This window comes from Meleagris gallopavo, chromosome 1 (genome assembly GCF_000146605.3).
Source record: "Meleagris gallopavo isolate NT-WF06-2002-E0010 breed Aviagen turkey brand Nicholas breeding stock chromosome 1, Turkey_5.1, whole genome shotgun sequence".
Lineage (NCBI taxonomy): Eukaryota > Metazoa > Chordata > Aves > Galliformes > Phasianidae > Meleagris > Meleagris gallopavo.
In genome coordinates this window covers 128,786,417-128,811,156 of record NC_015011.2, presented here as the reverse complement: position 1 = coordinate 128,811,156, position 24,740 = coordinate 128,786,417, and the positions used below count along the sequence as shown (strand labels likewise).

At 39.5% G+C, this 24,740-nt stretch overlaps 1 protein-coding gene across 1 annotated transcript in view; it reads right to left on the bottom strand.

Moving 5' to 3' along the window:
- Window positions 1-2,174: 2,174 nt before the first annotated feature.
- The window catches only part of ATP10A (ATPase phospholipid transporting 10A (putative)), a 109,576-nt gene continuing 87,010 nt past the window's right edge, over window positions 2,175-24,740 (bottom strand). Inside the window, exons 11-21 of the mRNA XM_003203146.4 lie at window positions 21,047-21,150; window positions 20,735-20,861; window positions 18,500-18,684; window positions 16,858-17,179; window positions 15,248-15,324; window positions 11,539-11,664; window positions 7,071-7,271; window positions 5,011-5,091; window positions 4,818-4,922; window positions 4,308-4,495; window positions 2,175-3,492 (exon numbers count right to left, since the gene is read on the bottom strand). Coding sequence (XP_003203194.1) covers window positions 2,787-3,492; window positions 4,308-4,495; window positions 4,818-4,922; window positions 5,011-5,091; window positions 7,071-7,271; window positions 11,539-11,664; window positions 15,248-15,324; window positions 16,858-17,179; window positions 18,500-18,684; window positions 20,735-20,861; window positions 21,047-21,150 — 2,222 coding nt within the window. The 3' untranslated portion in view covers window positions 2,175-2,786. The remainder of the gene's footprint in view (window positions 3,493-4,307; window positions 4,496-4,817; window positions 4,923-5,010; window positions 5,092-7,070; window positions 7,272-11,538; window positions 11,665-15,247; window positions 15,325-16,857; window positions 17,180-18,499; window positions 18,685-20,734; window positions 20,862-21,046; window positions 21,151-24,740) is intronic.

Genomic DNA, 24,740 nt, shown 5'->3' with positions numbered 1-24,740 from the left:
TTATTGAGATCTGACTCCCATCTGAGGTAAATCAAATTGCAGAAACCAAAAGCTGCAGTGGCGGACCTTGATCTACAGGAATGTTGAGCTTCCCTGCACACCTGACACAGGTATACCATACACACACTCAGTGCAGCACTAACACAACCATGTGGCACTGCATGAGCACCTCTCAGCCCCAGAGCAACCCTTTCAGGGGACGTTCAGGTTGGATATTAGGAACAATTTCTTCTCAGAAAGTGCAGTGAGGCAGTGGCAGAGGCTTCCCAGGGAGGTGGTGGAGGCACCATCCCTGGAGGTATTCAAGAACCGTGTGGGTGTGGCACTGAGGGACATGGGCAGTGGGCATAAAATCATAGAATCATAAGGTTGGAAAGGACCTGCAAGATCATCTAGTCCAACTGTCCTCCCATTACCCTTGCTACGACAAGCCACTAAACCATATCTCGTAGCTCCTCATGGGTGGGGGTAGCTGCAGGTTGGATTAGATGATGTGAGAGGTCTTTTCCAACCTTATGAGCCTATAATTCTATGATTTTATCTGTCACAAGGCATTGCTAGCAAAGAATTACATTCCTTTCTATGAGAGTATCTTCTAGTAAGGTGCCCAGTGATACTCCAGCCCTTTCTGTTGCCTGCACCAGGCCATGAGGTAGAGGTAAATCAATGAAGCGGTTTGTGCCTGCATACTCTGTCCTGGAGCAGCTACAATTTGCTATCTGTAAGGTTTGCCTCAGGTTCACAAGGTACCGCCACGTCTGGGGCAGGAATAGTAGCTGAGCCCTCAAAATACAGCTGGAACTTCCAACTAGCTGTGGGAGGCCGCAGAGAGCACAGCCTGCTCAAATAATAATCCCAAGCTTCAGCCTCCATCCCTGTCTCCTGCATGCTGTGATGGATCATGCTCTGTTTTATTTAGCCTGTAAGCTCTACAAGGCAGAGTGACAGGCACACGTGTGACACACATGGCACACTGCTGCTATCAGCCCAGGACACTTGTGACTGCAGGGTGCATTTAATGCCTGGCTACCTACCTGACAGCCCGCACCCTGCTGTTCTGTGAGGCCCCATCTTACAGGCAAGGGAATGTTTCTCACCAGATAGCAAAACTGACACATTTCCCCTCTGACATTAAAAGACAGTGCAGCTCTACGTAGGTGAATAATTTAGAATGGCAATTGCTGCATAGTTTTGTGTTAAATACAGCTAACTAACCTTGCAAAACATTACCTGTACTGTTGTCCCAGCACGTGCACCATCAAGATGCAGAAGGCAGGCAGAGCAAGCAGAGGTGTTTGCATGAGGAATCCTCTCACCCTGCTGAGACAGTGCAAAAGGTTTCCCCACCTGAGCTGAGCTGAGCAGTTCCCCTTCCTAGACAACAAAGATCAAAAAGAGCTTTGAGGGCAGCACATCCCTGCCCTGCTGGCAGTGCATGGAAGAGCAAGGTTGTATGCTGGCACCAGTGCTTATGCCTGCCCACCTTCACTGAGCTCACAGCTTGAACTTAGAAAAGCCACGTGCTTATAACTCTTCACAGAAGGCAGTGGCAACCCTGTGAGTCCCTCAGCATATCTACTCTATCCCTAATTAATTCCAGTTCCAAAACGTAGTTTAGCTACATGTTGATGTGTCACATTTGATCAGGGTAACATATTTACAGGCTGATGACTCTTAGATTGCTTTTGTGTATTCCTTTCAAGAGGCACTTCCCACTCTCTCATTATCAATTCTGTCTTTGGGGAAGAGGCCAATACACCAATAGCGCTTCTGACACATGAAGTCTGCTCAGGCACAATCTCAAAAGCAGTGCAGCTCCCTGCTTTTGATACTGGAGCTATCTGTCTTAGACCAGGCTCAGGCACCTTGCCATGTCTGATCGCCAAGGGCTTGATTGGTGGCTGGACCAGCAGCAAACAAAACCTTCCTCCCAGGCTGCCCATTAGCGAGCAGGACTGACTCCTGCAGCCAAAGCAGCCCCTCCGGTGCAGGGTCCCAACACAACAGATCCTTCCGTGTTAAGCTCTGTGGCAGGCACCGCCTCTTTGCCACCCAGTAGTTCCAATGCAAATGGAACTACCAGAAGTTGAACAGCCAGATACAAGGTCACAACCAACCAAATGCCAGGTACTGCAAGTGAGGGGCTGAGTTAGTATTAACACCAGACTGAGACGTCACTTTACAATATGGATGGTCGTTTATTTATTGTTTTATCATGACACATAAAAATGCTATGGCTGCAATATCAAAATATGGTGTCACTTATAAAATACCAGTATTATTCATGCGGTGGTGAGATACTGTTAACATTTACAGAGACATGTGTCATAATTCCACAGTCTTGCCAAATGTTTTGCCCCTATGACAAAACCCGGCGGCAAGCAGACAACGGATGGGATGCAGTGTCCTGTTATCATGGTTTTGCATCTTTGATTACTGAATGGCCTATAATGATATCAATGATTGGTGCTGAATCTAATCCTTTTGGATATGTTAGATGGGTCCTTTACTTTTATAGTATGTGTCAGAATAAAAGAGAAGCATCTGAAAAATAAAGAGACGGCATTTCCTTACAAAATGAGATGAAAAAATAAAAAACCATATAAATGGAACATTCAAGTGTTTCTTTTTATATTTAAAGCTCTTATTTCAATATACTGTATTTAAACATTCTTAAATAATCACTCTGTACCTTTGATTTTCTGTTTCATTTTTGGAAACAAATAGAGTAATCTCACTATAAATGTGTGCAAATAGAAAATATATAAATATATTTAAGGCCCATGTCATAAAAAGGTGGACTCAGAATTGTCACTTTTCCACTGGTCAGCTGGGGTCCCTTTCATTTTGTCCTGGAAGTTATTTGAGCTCTGTTCTTTTAAGTCTTTGAAGTCCTCCTGCAAGGAAGAGCCAAGCACACACATACCGTCTTGTGTTTCATTCTGTAAACTACTTGATGACACCTGTAAAACAGTTCCAAAGCGGCTGAACAGTGGAGTTGATGTGATCCACTTCAACAAACTGAAGTCTGTTTGGTCGACTGCCGAGCTCCATGGGAAAGTTGTTCCCAAGGGAGACAACTCCATCTCTGAAGTGCTGTGAGTAACTTCATGAAATCCCACAGACCTTTCCTGGCTATGTGCTGATGAGGGGAGACTGCTTTCCTCATAAAACAGAGCACACTGAGGAGAGGCAGACACAATCAGATCTGTTGCACGTTCTGCCTTTTTGCGCTCTTGGAAAAGTGACTCATTTGTTGGAGATGCTGGTGAAGGCGTGTTTTGGTTGTAAGGCTTAAAACTGTCACTGGCATTTGAGACAAGGTTTGGTGAGAAGCTGTTTGCAAAGGATTGTGTCTGATGCATTGGTCCTTTTTTGACATTCAACTTGGTCAGAAACTGGGTGCGAATCTCTGGAGATAGTTTACTCAGCTGGCGTCCAAGCTGAAGCTGCGTTGGGAATAGTGTTCCCTGAAGGGTTCTGTACAGAAATCTGCAAGAAGAGAACGTGCATATGAAAGGAACTGAAAGAGAGAAGGTACTCAAGTTATTATCATGAGAATATATAAAAAAATGTAAAACACAGGAAAATAAGAGATTTATGTGCTCTTCTTATGTTTGACACAAGAAAGACTACTGATGAAAACTTCTGACTGCTGTGCTAATATGTGAATAATAACAAGCGGTGTAATAAAAATGGCTTTTAGCCAGTGATCCACTTTGTGATGGCATATGGTCTTTCATCTTTCCTGATGTGGACTCAAAGGCAAAGGGTAGATCAGTTGGTAGGGAAGGCTTCTTACATCCATAAGCAGGCAAGTGAGTCCACAACATGGGTGCAATCTGCTCTAGTACCAGATCTGGAGGTTGGTGGACCTGCATTTGGCAGGGGACTGGAGCTCGATGATTCTTGGGGTCCCTTCCAACTCAAGCCATTCTATGATTCTATGCTATGATAGTTCAGAATTCTGAACTATCAGAATTTCTGTATTGTACATCAAGACAGGTTGAATCTGGAAGAATCATGAAAAACCTCACAGGATAGAAAATCTCTGCATGGCCAGGAGCTTCAATCTACACCAGTCTACAGGAGCAAACTGTTTACAATTATTCCCCTCCTGTGGTGTACAGCCAGGAGCTGTGGTCTCTTCCTGTGGTCAGGAGCACAGAAAAAGTTAAACAACCTGACTTGATATAATGACCCACTGAAAAATGTTGTCTTGGTTGATAAGACAACGAGAGGATATACTTCTTGCCGTCGTAATCATATGTATGAAATGCTTTCACATATGAGAAACGATACCATACCTGGGCAGCAATGCAACTACTGGTGATATAATGCAAGTGAAGTAGAATATCGGGTCTCCCATCAGCCTTTCCATAGTCCAGTAGGGATTGGATGGAGGATGGCATACTGGGCAGGAAGCATTGTAAACCAGAGCCACAAAGAAAAATAAAAGGATACTGAAGATGCAAGATGACCAGTGGAGGAATGTCTAGAACAACAAAAGAAACAACAAAAGAGCAATGATTCTTTCCTTTCTGAGAAAACGATTCTGAACTAACTGCTTTTAATTTCTGAAGCTAAATCCATATATGGCAAAGAATTTAGAGCCTTGCATTTTGGAAGATTCTTATTTGATACAAAACACTAAATGCTGTGCACAAGTCACAGTTCAAAACCTTTTTCATGTTTGCTTAAAACACTTGATAAAAATAGAATGTGCTGGGTGAACGAAATGAACATCTTGTGTTTTTGTAAAATTGCATTAAGAAAGAAATGCCAGAAAGTTTCTGTGGAGACTGTGGGTACCTTACCCAAGTTTTGGTTTCAATAGCCAAATGTAGTATGATGGTGAAAAGCGCTGTTGTGGTGATGGGAGTTCCCCAGGAGAAAATATCCACCTCCGAATCATAGTAAGTCTGTAAAGAAGGAGACAGAACTTAGCCCAAACTGTTACCAGTTCTCCTCAAAATGCCTGAAATAGAATGTCTTAAACCGAACACTTACAAAATAAGGGATGAAGAAGCAAACAAGGCTTTGATACATAGCATCAATCATGTTCATCCAAAACATGTGTGGTTGATACTCCTGTAGCACAAAAAAAAAGAAAAGGAAATCAGAGATGCTATTTTCTGGGCTAAGTATTTTCGAGTGGCTTCTGCCACTGTCTCCAACACTTTGGTGATCACCCTTGGGGATGAATTATGAAGTCTATCTGCAAGTCATTCCTTTCTGGGAGGAGAATCTTCTTCATTTTTGTTTGCTACCAGAGAGTGTAATCTGAATCTGACACTTCCAATACACAGACCAGCAGACGTTTATGAAGGTGCCCAAATTTAGGCACAACAGTTATACCAGTGATTTCAGGTGCTCTCTGAGGTGAAGGCATGTGAGTAAATGGGTTTTAAATCATGTGCAGCATGTGCACCCAAACACGGAATGTATATTTGCAAGAGAGAAAAAAGAAAGAATGCATAGATGCTTAGAAAGGAAGATCCACAACAATGAACTTTAATGAAAATTCATGTAGGAATGTATGCTATGTTACAAATACACATACAACACATATGAATATATATATATATTATCTGTGTGTGGGTACAAAATTGCTTGCAAAAACAATATTTAACATTTTGATTGCGGTGGTATGAATGATCGTAAAAAAGACTGAGGTATAAGGAAAAATAATTTATAAATGGAAAAATATGTATTTATTTATTTGAGGATACAGGCTCTGTCTCAGATCTTCCCCTTTGAAGAATATCACAGCAGCCTAAAAGCAAAAACTGAAAGATGCTTAGAAAGAATTATGGTGTCCTTGTGTCCACTGAAGAAACATGTGAATAAGGACTGGAACAGGTGGCTCAGTGCAACTGTGGAATTTCCGTTCTTGGAAATATGCAAAATTGGACTAGATAAAGTTCTGAGCAACCTCAAGTAGCATTGAAATTAGGCTAGTGTGGAGCAGGAGGCTGGACAAGATGATTTCCAGTGATCTTTCCAACCTCAATTATTTTGAAATTCTACAAGCATACATCAGCTACTTTTCTGAAACTGATCCTACTTGAAGCAGGATTTTTGCCAGGTTTTTAAATTCCTTTTTAGGTATTCAGAGAAAACATTCATCAAATTTCAAACAAACTTAGAATAGTCCCTGTGCTTGCTGATGGGAAATAATTGTACTGTGCACTGAAGACTTCTCTCCCCAGTTTGCCAGCTGAAGACAGGCAGACACAACTACCCAACAAGCTTAAACTGTGATTAGATTTCAAAGAAATGTAAAAAAAAAATGGAAAATTGGAGCTGGGTGAAAAAGAGAATTTGCAATAAAGTGCTAAAATTGTTTCAACTTTCCAGCACAGTGTCTAGCAGTGTGTCAGCAAGGACACTGAGAGGCAAAATGGTCACTGCCTCCCTCAGAGAGCAGAGTGTCAATACTTTTAAGGAAGGCTTCTTCCTTGAAAGCAACAACTGGATGGGAATAGTTTTGCCAAGCAGAAAGATTTTCCCACACTGTAGCTGTAATTATTGGAAATTTGGTTTCAGTCCCTCCTGCAATTCCTTCTGTCTTCTTTGTACAACTTAAGCAGATAGGAACAAGGTGCTTTCAACAAAGCTTTCTGAATCTGTTGTCTGCTGATGATGGCTTCCCTAAGAGTCTATCAACCTCTGTGCTTACTCTTAAAACCATCTTTATCTTTTGTCTGTGAAGGGCTTGGGCTTGAAGTTGTGACTAAGTATGGTGAGGTGCTACAAAAAATCTACTTCAGTAGCTATTTGTGAGTATAGATCATGAGGGAAGTGTTCAGCTCAGGCTGATTTGAAGTGCCCATCTTCCCACCTGATAAACATTTCAAAACATAGCTGGTCTTTTTTGTTGATGATGATGTTTTAGATGTACTTTTGCCATCTAGATACTTTAACTCAGTTGAGCAATAGCAAGCAATAGTAACAATGACTATCCAGATCTTTTTATCAGCCATGTGCCCACTTGGAGCCAGGTTGCTTTCCAGTTGAAATTGAAGGCATCTAAGAAAAAAAAAATTACAAAAAGCAGAAGCTTTTACCTCCATATTCTGTCCGCTTTTATAAAGCTGAGGTACAGATAGTAACACTTCAGCTGGCACATCCTTATCCAGCACACCAGTAATCAGTTGTGGAAGAGAAGAGAAAAGCAAATTAAAGAAGATGAGATACCACTGGTCAATCATGGATGAGCCGGAGAACCCACAGTAGAACTGGTACCAGAAAACAAGGGCCACAAACATCTGAAAGAGAACCAGCAATGCAATAAATTTGAGAGGAGAGAAAGCATCATCATCCCATTCTGAAATTGTTCTCATTCCAGTTCTGCAAGGACTTATCCATGTACCCTAGACACGTGAGTTTTCTAGTGAAACATAGACTTGAATTCATTGTTCCTCATGCCTGTACCACTTAACTAAGTTACAGTTTGGCAAACCTGGAAGTCTTTGTGCTGCTGTACTCTCAAGATCTTATGAGTCAGGACTTGAATTTTCAGTTCAAGTGAAATTCTGAAATGCAATTTAGTTAACCATAAAAAGCTCTCCCAACTGCAGTTGACCTATAGGTATTTGAGTACTGATCACACAGCACTTACATTGCTGTCATAAGAATAAGCATTTCCATAATAACACCTTCTTCTGGTTTAGAAGGCTCAGCTAGTCTTCAAAGGGTAAATGCAGAGTTTTTCCAAGACCAATATAAGACTTCCAGAAACAAGACAGATGAAACAACAGGGTCTAACAAAGTAGTTCTTAACTGTTCTGATCTTTGTGCTTTGAAATTCAGCAGATGAGCAGCGCAGTGAAGACTCCTCTGCCTTACTTACTCTTCATTTGAATGAAGGAATTGATTGCATATACATCAATGAGACTGTTCATGTAGCTTGGTTCTACCTACTTCTTCTACAATCCCTGCAACATGAAAAATCCTAAGGATTTTAGGGCTCAGGAGAGGTGCTGATCTCACCTGTGAAGGGAGGTTTGAGGTCTAGAAACAGGTGCACAGCTTCCTAGGGAAGGAAATAAATTCCAAGGCTTGGTCCTCCTAAAATTCCAATTTTAATTACTCTTTGTAAAGTGATTAGCACTACAGAGAAGGCAATCTTGGTAACTGTCCTTCAGGGGTTTTCCTCATTTTAACCATGAAGAAGGGAAATGACATGACCTCTCATTTTCTCTTCTTTTTATATTTTGCTCTCCAATGCTTTCAACTAACTGGAGTATGTTAACCCTTCTTTATCTTCATGTATTTAGAGGAAAATAATAATTTATTCTATCTGAAATTCAAATGTGTAAGAAAAATACCCACAGTCTGCTTAGGCAGTGAAAACCACTGCAAGGAGAATAAGGATGTCTTGTACAGGGAAACTGCCAGAAAATACGAGGCTTAATCCTAATATACATAAATGTATATAGATGTGTACACAGAGAGATATACAGTATGTACATGTTCAGGCAACATGTGCATACTACACTGTAGTAGTTCGTATATCAGTAGCAACATGTCTCATAATCTGTGAGCCCACACCATAAACTAATCTTCTAGAAGTTAAGCAGTAGCATAATCTTAAGGATCAGCTCTAGATCATATATTTCAGGAAAAACGTCTTCTTTTGCCTAAAACAGGACTGTGTTAACAGAGCTTTTGATCAGTTGGCTGGAAGATGGCAATTTCATTCACAATTGAAGAGACTTTGAAATTTTCTTCCGTTCCACATCCAAAAGACAACAAAACTTCCTGAGTCTTTTCACAAAATGGAATTGCAATAAATACATGGATTTAGAGACTTTTCTCTTGCTTGCTTGAAATAAACATAATCCAGCTAACCCTGGACCTAAGAAATTTTCCTCTACAGAGCCTTGCTAAATTTCCATCCTGGAAATGGTTTGGCTTTGACAAAAATGGGGAGTCTGATGAAAATACACTCAGTTGAGTTTTTTCATGCTATCTCTAGTTTGGGTCTCAGCAGTGCTGTTAAAGAAAGCTGTACAAATAAGTGGCACTTCAGTAACTAGTGAATCAATTTCTCCCCTCTCAAATTTTATTTTGGATTAAACAAGTGTTTGATTTAAAACACAGCATTTCCTCATTTGTGTGCATTACCCACCTGAAAAACAGTCAAAACAAATTAAATTTAATGTTTTCAATATAAAAATTGAGTTAGATTTTCGACGAGAAGGGCTTCTTTTATTTATTTATTTTTTTCTCTCAGATAAGTCTCTGAGGAATTTGGCCCCAAGTGGAAGACTTCAGTGAATATAATGTATGTCAGAAAATGTCCAGTGCTCTCTTGCAGAGGTAATGCATTAAGGAGAACAAGCAATGCATGCTTGTGCAGTAGAAATTTGTTTATATAAAGTCCATTTGTATCATGCTTGGTTATTCCAGTCATGCTATGTTTTAGTTTATATTTTATTTGTATTTTTATTCTCTCTTCCAAGCCAAACATCTTCTTGGATAAGTCATCTGAGTTTCCAAATGGCTTTTGCAGCAATTTGGAATTTAAACTTTGAGTTAGGTTCTACGAGAAAATGGAAAGTTTCACAATACATGCAACTGGGAAAAATAACAGTTGAGTGAGAAGAAACCTTGCAGAACATTTGCAGTGTAGATTTCTTTCTCTCCACTGAGAATCATCCAGAATTTTCTCCTAGCAGAAGGATCAGGTGCTCCTATCTTTCATTTTTGAATAATCTTCCCTTAAGGGCAGGCACAGTGTCAGACATATTCATGTCTGTATGCTGGATATCCCACTACAGTTTAGAGACAGCAGAAACAAGAATTGCTCAGAAAACTCTGAAGGCTGCCAAGGCAGAGCCAACACAAAGGGATATTCTTCAGTTATATGCTAACCCTGAGGCAGCAGCTTTTGAAAATGTCTTACTAAAAATGGCATGAGAAATAATACTTGTAATCAAGGGGAGTTGTACCAAAGGAAATGGAAGATTTTACAAGGGCTGAACAAAAATGTAGATATATAAACAACATCTCTGACTGCTGATTGCTGCAATGTCTTATGTGTATTATTATTATTATTATTATTATTATTTTCTAATTTTAATATGAGATTGCTCTGAAATACACTTTCTGGAAGTGGGAGGTTTGATACTGTCAAGACAAATGGTATCTTGGAAATGTTCAGCACTGGGGCTGGAGTGCAGATGTTTGGCATCATCCAGGACCAAGCTGTAGTACTCACACATTTGAAAACCAGCACATATTTCACTGTTGTGTTTCAACAGGTGAACCTCCACTGACTGCAACATGATTTAAATCTACTTGCTATTCCAGGCTCAGGCAGCAATTCAGACTTTTCCAAGCCCCTTCTGTTTTTTTTTTGCATGTAGTTTCTGATCAGACCACGGACAGCATTTTATCATGCTCATGTTAGCACAAAGCTGGTTTATTAATGCTTTAGTTCTCCTATATATTCCAAGAATATTTACAATTTTCAGCACATAATGATCTTTTCCTGAGAAGATGACTATCTTCAGGTTGAGATCAGACAGAGATTAGCCAGACAAAGAGGAATTTACATAAAAACTTACCACTGATTGAAAAATTGAGACTGAGTGGAATTTGGAATGCAACTTTTATGAAATGGAGAGCTACATTTTTTCTTAGTAACATTTGGATAGTGAGGATGAAATCCATTCTCCCACTCATGGTTCACATATTATCCTCTGGAGTAAGCAGAGGTTTGAGAGCTCTGGCTCTCCTCTTTTTCCCACTTCTTCATATCCCTAGCTCCCAGGGTGATTTGTAGGTGTTGAAAGTGAGGAGATTAATGTGCCAGCCAGCCACTCCCACACAGCTGATGGAATTCTTGCTTGTCTTGTTAGGCAGTTTTCAATCAATCACCTTTGTACTTTGAGATCAATGCAAAGACACTTTGTTAGAGCCAGGCAGTCGAGCTGCTATGGCTCAGTGCCCAGGACTGGACTAACTCTGTTCATACACCAGGGAGGAAACACAGACCCTTAGTCTGTTCTTCACCACGGTGTGCTTCCTTTCTAATGAATTCTTTCAGTTAGCTGGGAATAAGATAGATCAATGAAAAATCTTCCAGATCTTGGCATCTGAGACACACAGAGGTCTTGAATTATCTCGAGTCACCAGGGAAATTGTACAGTGATTCACAAGCAACTACAAGATGGAGTCAGGAAGAGAAAACACACCCAAGTGCTACTTTGGAGCAATGCTGGATGACCTTGGCGTTAAAGACTGCCGTGTCTAGCCAGCTAAATTCTGTGAAACTGCTCTATAAATGAAACTTTTCTTAAGCAGTGCTTGTTATTTCTGTTACCTAATTTGCACATTCAGCAGCACACTGTAGCTGTTATGGAGTGAGTCCTGTATTTTTGCAAATGGCAGCCAGCTGTCTTTCAACTCTGCAAGTTTTTTTGCAGCTTATTTATAAGCTGTTTGAAGGCTGACCTAATGCTCACTTAGCACAGAATAAACCCTGGAAACGTATGTTGCTACAAAACTGCCAAGTTAAACACTTACTGCATTTTTGTAGAAGAAATACAGCACCATGTTGGCAAGTCGGGAATAACACCAGTGACCATGAACAAGCAAGAGCTTCTCTAAATGTCGGAACCTTGGGATTGCAAAGTCGCTTGCCATCACCGCCTGTAATGAGAGAAAAGTTGAAACCATTACTGTAAGATGTCACTTTCAACCCCAACAGTGAATCTAGTCATTTTCTCAGCTTATAAAGTCACTGGAAGTTGTGGTGATGAGGAATCAAACTCATTACAGCGCACAGGAAATGCAGCCTTGGGATTCACATAAGAAAACCTGGTGGCTTTGCAGAACATGCCAGAAAACCTGATCCTTGCCCAGTGGAGATGATGGTCTACACTCCAGGTTGTGACAAGCAGAAGGAAAGCAAGAGGTGGGAGAATGGCTGGCAAGTAGTTGCATGAGCCTGAGGGCTCAGAGTAACACGTGTGTGAACATCTCAGTTGCTGTAATGTCTTTCTCTGTAAAACCAAAGGGTTATATATGGGGCAAAATGAACTGCCAGTGAATGAAACAGAAAAGCACAATTAAGAGCTTGCATCACAATTACGGGACTTCAAAAGACAAAACAATAAAAATACTGGTTTCAAAGAACATTTGCAATCCTGGCTTACAAAGCTCACTCAGCAGTCCTGAGACATCTGTATTTTGAGGGATTTTTTAAATCATGTGCTAAAACTCTCTATGAATAATCATGTTAGATGAGACTCCCCTGGGGTTGTGCAGACTGCCAAATCAAATTGACAACATGAGTCAAGTGGATGCACTTTCTCTCTATTTCTGAATGACTAAAATTCAAGGCACTGTACATCTAGATGACACCATCCTGTAAGTGATTTCATGATCTTCCATATCCTAGGATCACATTAAGATTTCATGTAATACTATCTTACATTTCATTTTTATTTTTAATTTTGATATCAGCTACCTTTTCAGCAAAAGCATGAGGAAAGGTGAAAATCTCCAGAGGATCAAGTCTTCCTCATACTCTCTAGAGTAATTTGGCCATGTTTTCGAATGAGACATCTTTCCTTTTAATTCTTCCCTCTTCCTTTTTTTGGTAAACCATCAGAAGGAATCATTTTTCCCAAATAAGTGTGCTTTTAGAAGCTATTCAAATAAACTCTGAAACACTATGGAATGCAATGTAATTTAAGCAACAGATTTATATAAGCACTGGGACATTTTTCAAATGTTGACCCATCCATCCTGGGATTTCTCAGGCACTGAAATACAATTGTCACAACCTTACAACATGCATCAGTCTGATTTGTCTTGCAGATATGTTGCTCTTCATGACTTGAGAACAGAGCTGTGCCACATCTGCTTCCTTATCCTCTGCCCAATCTCAGCCTGTCCCAATGTTCAAGCAAAACGGTTAGCTTCTTTGCAGCTCTGTTTCTACGATATTACTTCACAACACACTGTGAGAAATGTGTAATTTTTTAAAATTCCATTTTGATTAGAATGAGGAACATGGGAAGACAGTGTTATCCAACTGCATCTGCATGTTTATTTCACTTCAAAATATCGTCTCAATTTTCACTTTTTAATTTTTCTTCCAGCTTTTTTAAAGGAAAAATGATTCATGCTCCACACACTTCCATAGAATTTGGAAAGAAAATAAATCAGAATGTACTGCTGTTTCAGACATCCAAATCCTCAGAGCCTTTTGAGTATCTGCATGCATAAGATTCTGACAGCTGTTTATAGTAAAAATTGCATGATTCTTTGGACCTTGGAGCAAAGTAAGAGATCTACTAATATTTTCCACTCTACTGAACTTTCATTTAGAAAAACACAGACAGTTTAATGGGTTAATGAGCAAATAACTTCCAGACTTAAATACACAAAAAAAAAGAAAAGAAATGAGGGCATTTGAGGACTTCTTATTGTCAGTGCTCAGCTGAAATGCTGAAATCAACACGATGGTGAGAGGAATTAAAAAATGCATGCTACATATGTCTACATTAGGAAAAAAATGGATCTGAATTAATACAAAGATTCTAAGAATTGATAAGCTGATAAGAGCTGACAAGACTCAAGGAGCCTGGGCAGACCATTTTTGAATTGAAGGGCTTGGAGAAGATTCCACATTCTCCTCTGGGTTTCCTGGACTGCCTGCCAAGTGATGGTGCAGAAGCTATGCAAAGCTCTTGGGGCTCTGTTATGTAGCAATGAATATACTTGGTATTTGCTTAGTTCAAGGCTTCCTCTTCTCCTGCCCTCTCCATCCACCACAGTCAGATTCAGAGGGCCTATGGCTGAGATGCCATGCGCACAATAAGTATCAGAATATTGTTGTGGTAGCTTCTTCCTGCCTAAGTTACAGCTGCTGCCAAATCTGGAGAAGCATTTTTTAAGAAATTTGAAGCCTGAAATCTTTCTCTTTGAATAGCACTGATGGACATCCACTTGCACTGGAGATGACTTTGACTAAACTTCATGGATGATTAAAAGGAGAAAATAAGAGCTCTACTAGGTCAGGTTGAAGCCCATCATATTCCTTGGTATTCAGTCTTTAACAGTGGCCAAGAGACAATGCCTTTGGAAGGGTGTATGATTGGAGAAACATCTGGCTTTTCTCTAAACTACAGTCCTAGCTTCTAGATAATTTTATGCCGGAAAACACACAAATTTGCCATCTAAGTTCAAAGCTCAGTTAGATTTTTATTTCTTAAGTTTGTGTTTTTAACCCAGTTAAATCACAGTACTCATGAAATTCCCTGGAATAAAAAAACGATCACCACTTCTTTGCTCCATTGTGGGGCACAGAACCACCTACTGGTAACTAAGTTAAGGAGTATGTTTATCTGCTCAGGTCCTCAGGACGAAAACAATTCCCATTCTATCTGAAGAGCTCTTAGGTTGTGAAAATGAGGTATCTTCCTCATTCTGTGTGCCTTACTGCCATTTTTGGTGCTAGCATAGCAAGTGACATTAACATTAGGAGACAGAGGCGATAGATAATACAGTAGGTAAATAGGCTTCCTCTCTTTTGGGGACGGGATAAGTGCCTCTTATACAGTAGCAAATGCAGTAATAACAGGCTGAAGACATCCAAAAGACTGCAGGGCAAGTCCCTTTGCTGTGCCATTCCCTGTGGCAGGAAATGGAAAAAAAAAACAACACTTGGTGCTATAGGGAGCAGTGGTTCTGCAAAGGGCCACAATTTTCTATTTCTTCACTGTTCTGTTGTCTGAATAAGGCTAAGTGAAAAGATATGTGGGCGTAGTGGCTAAAAGATACCACTACACTATGCAAACAAACTGCTTCAGCTGGATGGGTTTGTGCAGCTATTCCACAGGAGGAGTATAACCAAGCAGTGCAAGAAAGAATAACAGCATAATAAGGTGACTCTTATTTCATGTCTAACTAATGCATTGCTGAGCTTTACTCCCTCCTTGAAACCAATATTTATAAAACGATTTCTTAACATACATTGCTCAGAGGGATCTGATAAGATGAACTTTCTGAGAAGTTAACATGTAAGCTCAGCGCAGATCTGAGAACAAATGCAAGCTCAAACTCAAGCTGAAACCATCCCTATGAAGCACAACTGGCACTCAGCACAACTTGCAGCTTCTTCTTTATTTGTGCTGGCTATCCAAAGGCAGCTTTGTCAAGCTAGCATATGGGAAGTGCCTATTTCACTCTTTGCACGTGCTTTTCAGTGAACAAGCAACGTTACCTGCATGCCTTCTTGACCGGAGATCCCCACACCAACATCTGCAACTTGGATCATACTGACATCATTAGCACCATCACCTGAAGACGACAAGATACAGTTTTGTTTGTCACAAGTAGACCAGGAAACAGCAAAGCAAATGAAAACTAGTTATTACTATGTGTTGGCTGAGTATAGAAAGGGAGATGTGGTACTAAAAAAAAAAGCCAGCTTTGGAACCTAAGGTTCAAAGCTTGGCAAAGCTGCTGAGACATTCACCTAAAATGAGCTTATTAGTGCTCCTGCTTACTTACAAGTGTCTGTTTGCAGTAAGGTACGATTAAGAACGAAACATGCAGTGAAGATGCCCATCTAGCAAAAACATAGCAATACTAAAAAATGGATGAATTCTTGACTTGGATTGCCTAGTCTGACATCACTAATACAGCACAGCAGGCAGATTTATCTGCATGGGTTACAGAGTCACCATCTCTTGCTCTTTTTCTAATCATCACACCACAAGGTGACAAAACTGATGTCTTCGTTACTGTTTGAAACAAACTGAGCTTAGCTCGTATTAGTTAAAAGGGAAGATGGAACAACTAGTTTTTTAAACCGGAGCAAGAGCTTAAATTCAATGCACAGGTTCAGGTTGCTTAGAAAGACTGAAAACACAAGCTACTTATTCTTCACTATTGTTTTTAATCTTTCTGGATAATTCAAGTTGACCTGTTAGATATTTTTGACAACATATGAAAATAATGATGCCTACTGTCAGTCAGCCAAAGACATAAAATAAGCATGAGAAAGGAATACTTGTGATAAATGTAATGTAGTGGGCATGGGGATTCTTAAAATCAGCATACATTTGTTGCTGTAGATGTCACAGGTGTCAGGCAGTTATTACGTACTTTGGATTTCTCACAGGTAGGTCCAACCCACGTGTTTATGTTATGATTAACTAAGATAGCTGGATGAAAGATAAGGTGTTTTGTGATAAAAGATGTTACAACTGTGTCTTCTAGTGCAACCTGAGCCTAAACTCGAGATAGGGAAAGAAAAGCTGATTGATTTTTCTTATGTAAAAATCATGGAAACATGAAAGAAGCTGCCAGACTTAAACCAGGATGCATGACAAAATCTGCCCTTCACCAACTGAATGACTAGCTGTGAAGCAGTGTAGCAGCTGGCACAATGCCAGTCGTAAATTCATTTTCTGTACAGATGGCCAATTCATGTCCTATACTGTATTGCTTACTTGTGATGAAAAATGCAGACCGTTGAGCTTAATCATGGCTGAGTGAAACAACAATGAGCACATTTTTGTTCTGTGTAATACACTGATCGCAAAATGGTGTTCTGCACAGTATCAGCTAACTCAGTTCTTCACAGCAGTGTTTGGACATGCCAAAACCTCAAGGCATACTGTAGTATCACCAGCACCTAACTTCTGTAGGACGAAATCCTAAATGCTATTCCAAGAGTTCTGTAATAGCTTTGAATAAATGTGTTAAAGTTGTTTGAAACATTTTCAGACACAACTAGAAGGTATGTGAGTTGTATCCCATGGCAAGTGAAAAACCCAAGATTCTCAGTAAACATCAAAGCAGGCGAGTTTAAAATGAGATATTTACCTATTGCCAAGGTCATTGCTTTGAGTTTGTCTCTGACTAGTTTCACTACCATGCTCTTTTGGAGTGGAGTAGAGCGACAACACAGAACTGAACGGCACCGTTTGGCTAGTGCAAGAAATTTATCTTCTAATGTAGGTTCCAGGGCATAAGCTAGAGTCCTTCCATCAATCACTAGGCCCAAGCTGGAAAGCACAGGGGAAGAGGGTGGATAGAGAGGGGTGAACCCAACAGTCATGTTTCCAGTAGCTTCGTCTATTGTGTTGTTTGAAAATTTAGATTCTATGCATTGCAGACACTGCTCCAGCAAGACAGCACATGTCTCCTGAAAAAAATTCAAAACAAACATGTTTGAGAGAAAAGAACATGTGTTCAAAAATTGGTGTTCTTTGTATATTTAGGCATAAGGGGTATGGAGGTGTTATATTTGCTGCACCACAAAAGTTTTAATTTCTAATATTCTCTATTCGCTCTAAACACATTTTTTTTTTTGTGGAAGACATGACAACAATGAAGATATGAAAGACTTAAAACCTAATTCCTCTTTAACATGCAGTACTGTATCCTAAACTAATTTCTTTTAGCTCCTTCTCAGAATAACAGCGTTGGAGAATGATATAATGATCAGTATCAGTACCAAGTTAAGCATGGTATGAGCACCATGCATACGCCTACAACACTTATCAAGTAGTTATGCATTATTAAAGGCCAATTAAAGGTTATTTAAGCCGAATTTTCTGTCCTAGGCATACTCAACTAGAAGATGTTACTGAGAATATATGAACTTTTAAAATGAAATGCTACTGGTTGTACAGCAAAGAATGACAAAAAACAAAAGATCATTGAAAGTCAGTTTACCAGTTCAGTTGATACATTCAAGAAGGGAAAAAGCTGTTATCTTTTCTTCCTTTTCGAAAAGAATTGGAGCTGGATACTGCTGACCTACCTCTCCTCTGCTGATCTGATGTCCAATTTTATCACCCCATTAAAGGACTACAGCACTATCGGTCTGGTTCCTTGCATGTTAAACCATATCAGTAAACTCTTTGTGATTGTCTGCTTGCGACAAGTTGAGCACAGGAAAGATCAGTAATTCAGAAGAATTAGAAAAGGTCTGTTAGGAAGCAAGTCATTACTGTCGATGTGGTTTTCTGGTTTTTGAGTGCTAGCACTGAAATTTAAGTATTGTTTCTATTTCCAGAGAAAAAGCCATCTGAGAAAACATGAATGAGTTATCTACATACTACATTTCAGTGTAAAGCACACACATTTTCAATTCAATTGTTTTCTTCCTAACCAAATGTTCAATAACAGGTTGCTTTAGTGCCAATATGCAAAATGAGGGATGTTTTCAGAAAGCATACCAAATGCAGGCATTTATGTTGTTATGGCATGTTGGTGGATCCCAACACACACAGTTAAATGTCTTCAGTAAGTTTATGACACATGACATTATAACTTAGAAATATAATTCACCAAAAAGTATTCAAAGATTTGTCCTACCTGAAAATTACGGTTGAAGCAGGAAAAGGAAAAAAAAGAGAGGGAAAGGAAAAAGAAGCCATCAAATTCTTAATTGTACAAGTTGAAAACAAAGTAAAGCTACTTCACAAGTAGACTTCAGTATAGTACTGGGTCTGCTTACTGGTGATTCAGCATTCAAAGTGATGATTTCCTCATCATGATCTAGTAGCTTGCAGGCATATGCAATATTAACAGCAGTTTCTTGCTTGTCTCCAGTAAGAACCCAAATCTGCAACCCAGCTTTGCGCAAGCTTGCAATGGTTTCCGGAACACCATCCTGTAAACGGTCTTCAATACCAGTGGCACCTAAGCACACGGTAAAAGCAAATTATTCCACATTTAGTAAATAGTTATGGTTCACCTTAAACTGTAAGCTTGGATTTTTCCAAAAATTACAGCCATTTTCACTGGGAAACAGCTAAACAAAACTAAGAATGTATGCGGTATTCAGGCAGCTTTCTGGAGGTATCCAGAGAGAGGAGTAGAAAACAGCTGGTGTAAACATTTGCATCGACAGTCAACAACAAATCCAGAGTTCCAAACTTCAAAAGCAACCTGATGCCACTCTCTCAGTAGTTCACAAAGATGATGTACCTTTGCTTATTGTTTCTCTGCTCTGTATCTTCACCGTTTCTTCTGAATGTTGCTAGATGAGATATTATTGATTTAGTTCTAAAGGGTCTTGACTGCCTTTCGTCAACTAAAAGAGGATTGGTCATCACAGATCTCTCCCTTTCAGAGGGGAATGACAGCAGAACTGCAGCTTGGTAACCACACATTAGGGTTTAGACATAAACTACTTAGTGTCTTATGGCTGCTCTTTGCTCTTGTGGAAAAACACTGGGTGCCCGATGAGATTTACCAAAGAATAAACCATAAATCTATAATCCATAATGTAGAAGGAAAATGTGGCCCCCAGGGAATCTTCCTACTTGTTTTTAACAAAGTGAGTATTTTTCCTATGCTTTCATAAATCAATAGAAGACAAGATTTTCAGATTGTAGTAAAAGCAGCTCAGAACCAAGTTCAGTGCCACCACTGAGTTTTAGAGAGGCTTCAATGTGAGGATGTGTAAGCGCTGACAATCCGACAACCTGAAGATAATAAATATACAAAGTACCTGAAACAACAGGATAAGCAAAGCAAACTTCTGCCATCTCTTTATTACCACTATAATTGTTTGAAGAAAAGCACTTCAGCCATAGAAACCCACCTGCAGACTGAGCACTAGTTGTAGGTGAAGTGCAATGTCATGAAAACTTTTGAATTATAAAAGCTTTTGTAATTCAAATAGTTCACAAGGGAAAAGACATTTCTTTTCCAGACTCACTTTATTCCCAGAACCTAAGAACTCTCTTATTTATCGCACAATTCAATTTCCATTTTTGGTTTTCAGAGCACAGCCAGAATCAACAGGGACCACCATGGTGGGATCTTCCTGATTAATGCGGTCAGAATCAGTCACCTCAAGCTCCCCTTTAAGTCAGAGGAGAAAAACAGCCACTTTGAAGGTATGATTCATCTAATCCTAAAGGAGGTATCTAAGACAGATCTAATGAACTGCACTTTGGTTTTTTTCTCTCTCCACTGATTATATAAGGAGACTTAGAGATCTACAGTAGACACAGTAGAAGTTGGGTGAGGTAGATCTCATCTCTCAGAGACAGGCAAGTTGGCAAACAGTGAAGGCTGTTACCTCCATCAGTGCTATGGCTGACCCAGTTCCCCTGCCAGAGAAAGAAGTTGGATACTTGGAGTAATAGCGGATACATATGTATTTCACAATCTCAGTGCTCTCCACTGAACAGAGAAACAGCGTGACTTGGAATATATTTTACATACGCTGATTTTAACTACACCATTATGAAGTATTGCAGTCCCCTTCCACACTGCACACAGGCCCTAAGTGTTGAACCTGACGTATATGCGTTGATGCCTCTCACAGAAGCAGCTTATGAGCTTTGCTTTCTGAACAGCTCTGGTACCCCTGGAATAGTGGAACTCCCTGGCATAGTAAAGAGGCTCCAAGCTACTGAAATTCTGCAGACAGTATTGGACAAGTCCTCCTACTAAGAGCAGCAATTCTCATTTATGACATTGTGTCAAATGCATCTCTTGTTTTACTCCAGCCATTTCACTAATGATAAAATGATTGCAGGAGCAAGGATAAAAAGAGTATGTTTATTATGTTAGTTATAAACCCATTCCTTTGTGGTGCTGCACATGACAATTATGACAAAGTCCAAAAGCAGCTAATTTCTGTACTGTCCGAAAATATTTAAAGAATGGATTTCATAGCCAAGCTTTCAGAATTTTCAGCACTTTTTAATTTTATGCCAAGCTCTCATTTCATTACCTAGCAGATGCAAATTCTTCTCTATCTGCAGTGCTGACTGAAACAGAAGTTCTTCACGATTCTCAATAGATGATTCTGCTTCCAGATGACTTTTTAACCAACAAGCATACTCCTCTTTGCTCAGAACCTGTTCAAGAGAGTATGTGAGGGCACTGTCAAAGTGATGCAGAGGCATTCATACTTTTATTGAATAAAATGAAAAAAAAAACACAACAAAAAAATCAGAAATCAAGAACAATAAATTAAGACAGCCTTCAGTTATCTTTGTCAAGACTCTTCTTAAAAGAAAATTAAGAACTTGCACTGACTTACTCGTTTTGCAATACACAGGGTTCGCAGCCCATCTACAGCATACAGATTAAGGTAATTCTGGGTTTTGGTTTGGATTTTCTTTTGATGTTTGCCCCGAGGGTCACCTAGATATCAATAAAAAAGAAATTAGTTGACTGAAAAATAACAGCAGCTGAACAGCCTCAGAAAATAAAAGTGTGTCTATAGTACTTATGTACCGTCACTTTAAAACTGATACTTTTAAAGAGCTGTTGACATATCCTGGGAAACTTTCAAATAAAACATTCCATTTAGAAAAAAAAAGTCCTATCTCATAGTTCCATCTTTTCTCTCTTCCCTCTTCAAAAGTCATTCTGAATGCATGCTAGACAGACCTTTTTTTTACTCAAATATTTGTTTGGCCTGAAGGCTTTGAGAAATCACGATAATCTTAACAACAAACAATAATGCCAGAAAAGGAAGTATGATTCAAATAGCCTATTGGCAAATACTTCTGTACATCTCATCACGTGCAGAAAAACTACAGTTAGTTTTTCTCATGGATTAGTATTTCAGGACAACCAGAAACAGTGTTCTGTTTTTTATATCTAAATATATTAAGGCGCTACTGTTACTACTGTACAGACACGACTTTGTGGCCTGAATGGCAAGAAGTTCTCAGAACACATTTACGTTTACACAAACTTCACATTTAGCTTCTACCCTGAACGCACAACTTCCACCTAGTTTACTCTTCCCTTAACCCAGGTATGTCCAACCTGCGGCCCAGCACAGCTGGCAATGCGGCTGCACCCTGCCCTGTGCCATCATGGCGGTGGCTCTGCTCTGTGGAGAGGCCCAGGTGCTTAACAGTCTGACATGGAAGTGAGGATGAAGCAAAGGCGTGTCATCAAATTCCTCCATGTGAAAAGAACAGCATCCACTGACATTCATCAACACTTCCTGAATGTTTATGGAGACCAAACAGTGGATGTGAGCACAATGAGACAGTGCTGGTGTGTGTCAGCAGTGGTGAAAGTGACAGTGGGCCAGCTCTGCTGGTGCATATTTTTATGAGCGCAGAATGCATGCTCTTGTTCACTGCCAGGGAAAATGTATAACTAATGGTGATGACTGTGTTAAAAAGTAACGATCTGTAGAAAAGAATTTGTCCTATCAAATAATGTTATGCTCTTTCTATCAGTTGTAGTTTCCATGAAAATAAATAGGAGGCATTACTTTTGAAGCGACCTTTGTGTATGCATCCCAAGACAATTCCTGCTCACCCAATGTGGATGAGGCAAGTAAAAAAAACTGGACATCCATGCCTTAAATTCGTGTGTAAGAACTCAGAATTGAGATGAGATCCCACTCCTCCTCTCTCTTTAGCTGGAATTGGCTCAATGCACTCAATATTGTGATTTTAAAAAGATTAATGAATATGAAACTAACCCATTTTGTTCCATGTCATTACCTGAGATGAGGTCTTCAAAAGTTTATAAAATGTAATATGTATACATAATTTTAACATCTAGGATCAAAACTGATTCATGCACATTATGCTGTTGTAGTGACTTTTAATAACACAAACAGTAATGTTACTACTCAGAAAAACTGCTATAGGTTTTTTAGTGAAACCACTGATGAGAATGACTGGTACCCTGAGGCAAGTTTCCTATTCCCTGATATAATCCTTTTTTTATGCCATTACCATAAGCAATTAATGCAGGTATCTAAATGAGATACCAGGAATATCCAATTCTTCATACTTTTCAGCACACATGTTCCCAGCATAATTCATACTCAATTTTGATCTTGCTTTGTGTGACTATGTACACACATACCTGCCTATCTATACACATTTATAGAGCAGCACAGAGTCTAATTGGGTATTTGGGGGCTTTGGTACAAGTGTTCAGAAGTACTGATACTGCAGGAAGTAAGGAGTTGGGTGTTTGGAACCCCAATATTCTGGTTTTGCACACTGTACTCTGTATAGTAATTTTCTCACCCTTAAAGACTATCTGATCCTCTCTAGATCTGTAAAGTTGGGAGTGCACATACCCAGATTTCCCTGAAGGACTCTATAATGACTGTGGTATTTCATGCATTCCTCATCCCTAAGTGGTAAATATTGTTGGGAATATGCTAGTAGGCCTGTCCTTCTATCTATTAATACTACCTGTACTATCACTACAGATTTTCTCAGATGGACAACACAGGTAAACTGCTGTGGAAGAGCATCTCTATGAATACAACTTGCAATTGGAAGGGTCTTCCTTACGCTGTGTAGCTCCGACACACACCACATATTCCTGCAGAAGCTATTTAAGCAGCTCACAACCAAACTCAGCTGCAACATACAGCTGAAATATGCATGTACTGAACTGTGATCTAAGGGTTTTTATTTAGCTTCTTTTCTATCTGTGCGTAATATGTGAGTTGTCTGTATACTACATATATATATATATTTTTTTTAAGGAAAAAGTGTTGCAGCACACCTTTTTGGAGGCTTCTTGTATTACTAAGTCAGTCCTTTTTTTTTCTTTCTTTAAAAGAACAAAATAAGCAAACACCATTCCTAAATTATAGTGATGCATCACTGTTCTACAGAGAAAAAATGTGTTTCTTGCATGGCTCACATGCAATTGTCTTATGGGAGTGGCTATTTCAGTCCCTCACTGTTTTCAACTGGCGCAAACTTGAAGAGCAAATTACATTTCTATCACTTTAAGGTTCAGTGGTATTAATCACTTCATATCTGAATATCACAGGCACTAATGCAGTGACCAAAATGCCAAACACTTATACCACCTTCAATGAACAAAGACAGTAATTCCCTACAAGTAGAAATGTGCACACTGGTTTCCATGTGAATTTTCACTTCCAGTATAAAGAACTGAATCTCCTTCCTCTGCCAGCACACCAATGAGAGCTAAAACTCCCTCTGACTCTCCTCATGTGCCTTATCAGTCTCAGCTGGAGATTCACCTTGAGATCAAAAGTTAAAAGAGGGGAAAGACTCTCTTGCAAACAAAATCCAATGGTGGAAATTATTAGTTGGGATGGTGCAGTTTCTATGCTTAGCAGCATGACCACATCCACTATGGAAGAGAAAACCAGAAAATAAGTCTTCTAAAGAAGAATGATAGAGACCTAGTGGCATTTTGCTTGCTTCATTTCCTACCATAATCACTAGCTGAAAGCCAGCTCAGTCATTGTTTTCTCAGTGACTTATGTTCACAGTTCCTGTGTGAGCTAGTTATTGACTCAAACAGTAACTTTCTTATTTATGAACATGGTGACTGCTGAGATAAAGTAAAAACAATACATCCTTGGGAATCATTTCAAGGCTTTTGAAAATATCTGGGTGCTGACAGAAAACGAGTTTTCAGAGTCTAGATATAGAGGCAGAAGGAATAGAGGGAATTCAGAAACTTTTAGGTTTTGAAGGTCATGATGATTTCTATTTGTTTGTTTGTTTTTTTAGATATAACTGAAGCTACGACATAGTACTTTTGCATCTATTTTGGGGCTTTTCACCATGGCATTTTTAAAAGACTTTTCCTCATAGAGAAACAGAAGCTTTCTGTTTCATAGGACCCAGTCCTGCATGGAGACTACAGACACAGCATTGCCTTGGTCTTTCAGTCTGAGAGCACAAGCATCACAAAGTTTCAAAACATACAATCAACTTGTGTACAATTTACCTGTCCCCGAGGTACTAATATAGCAA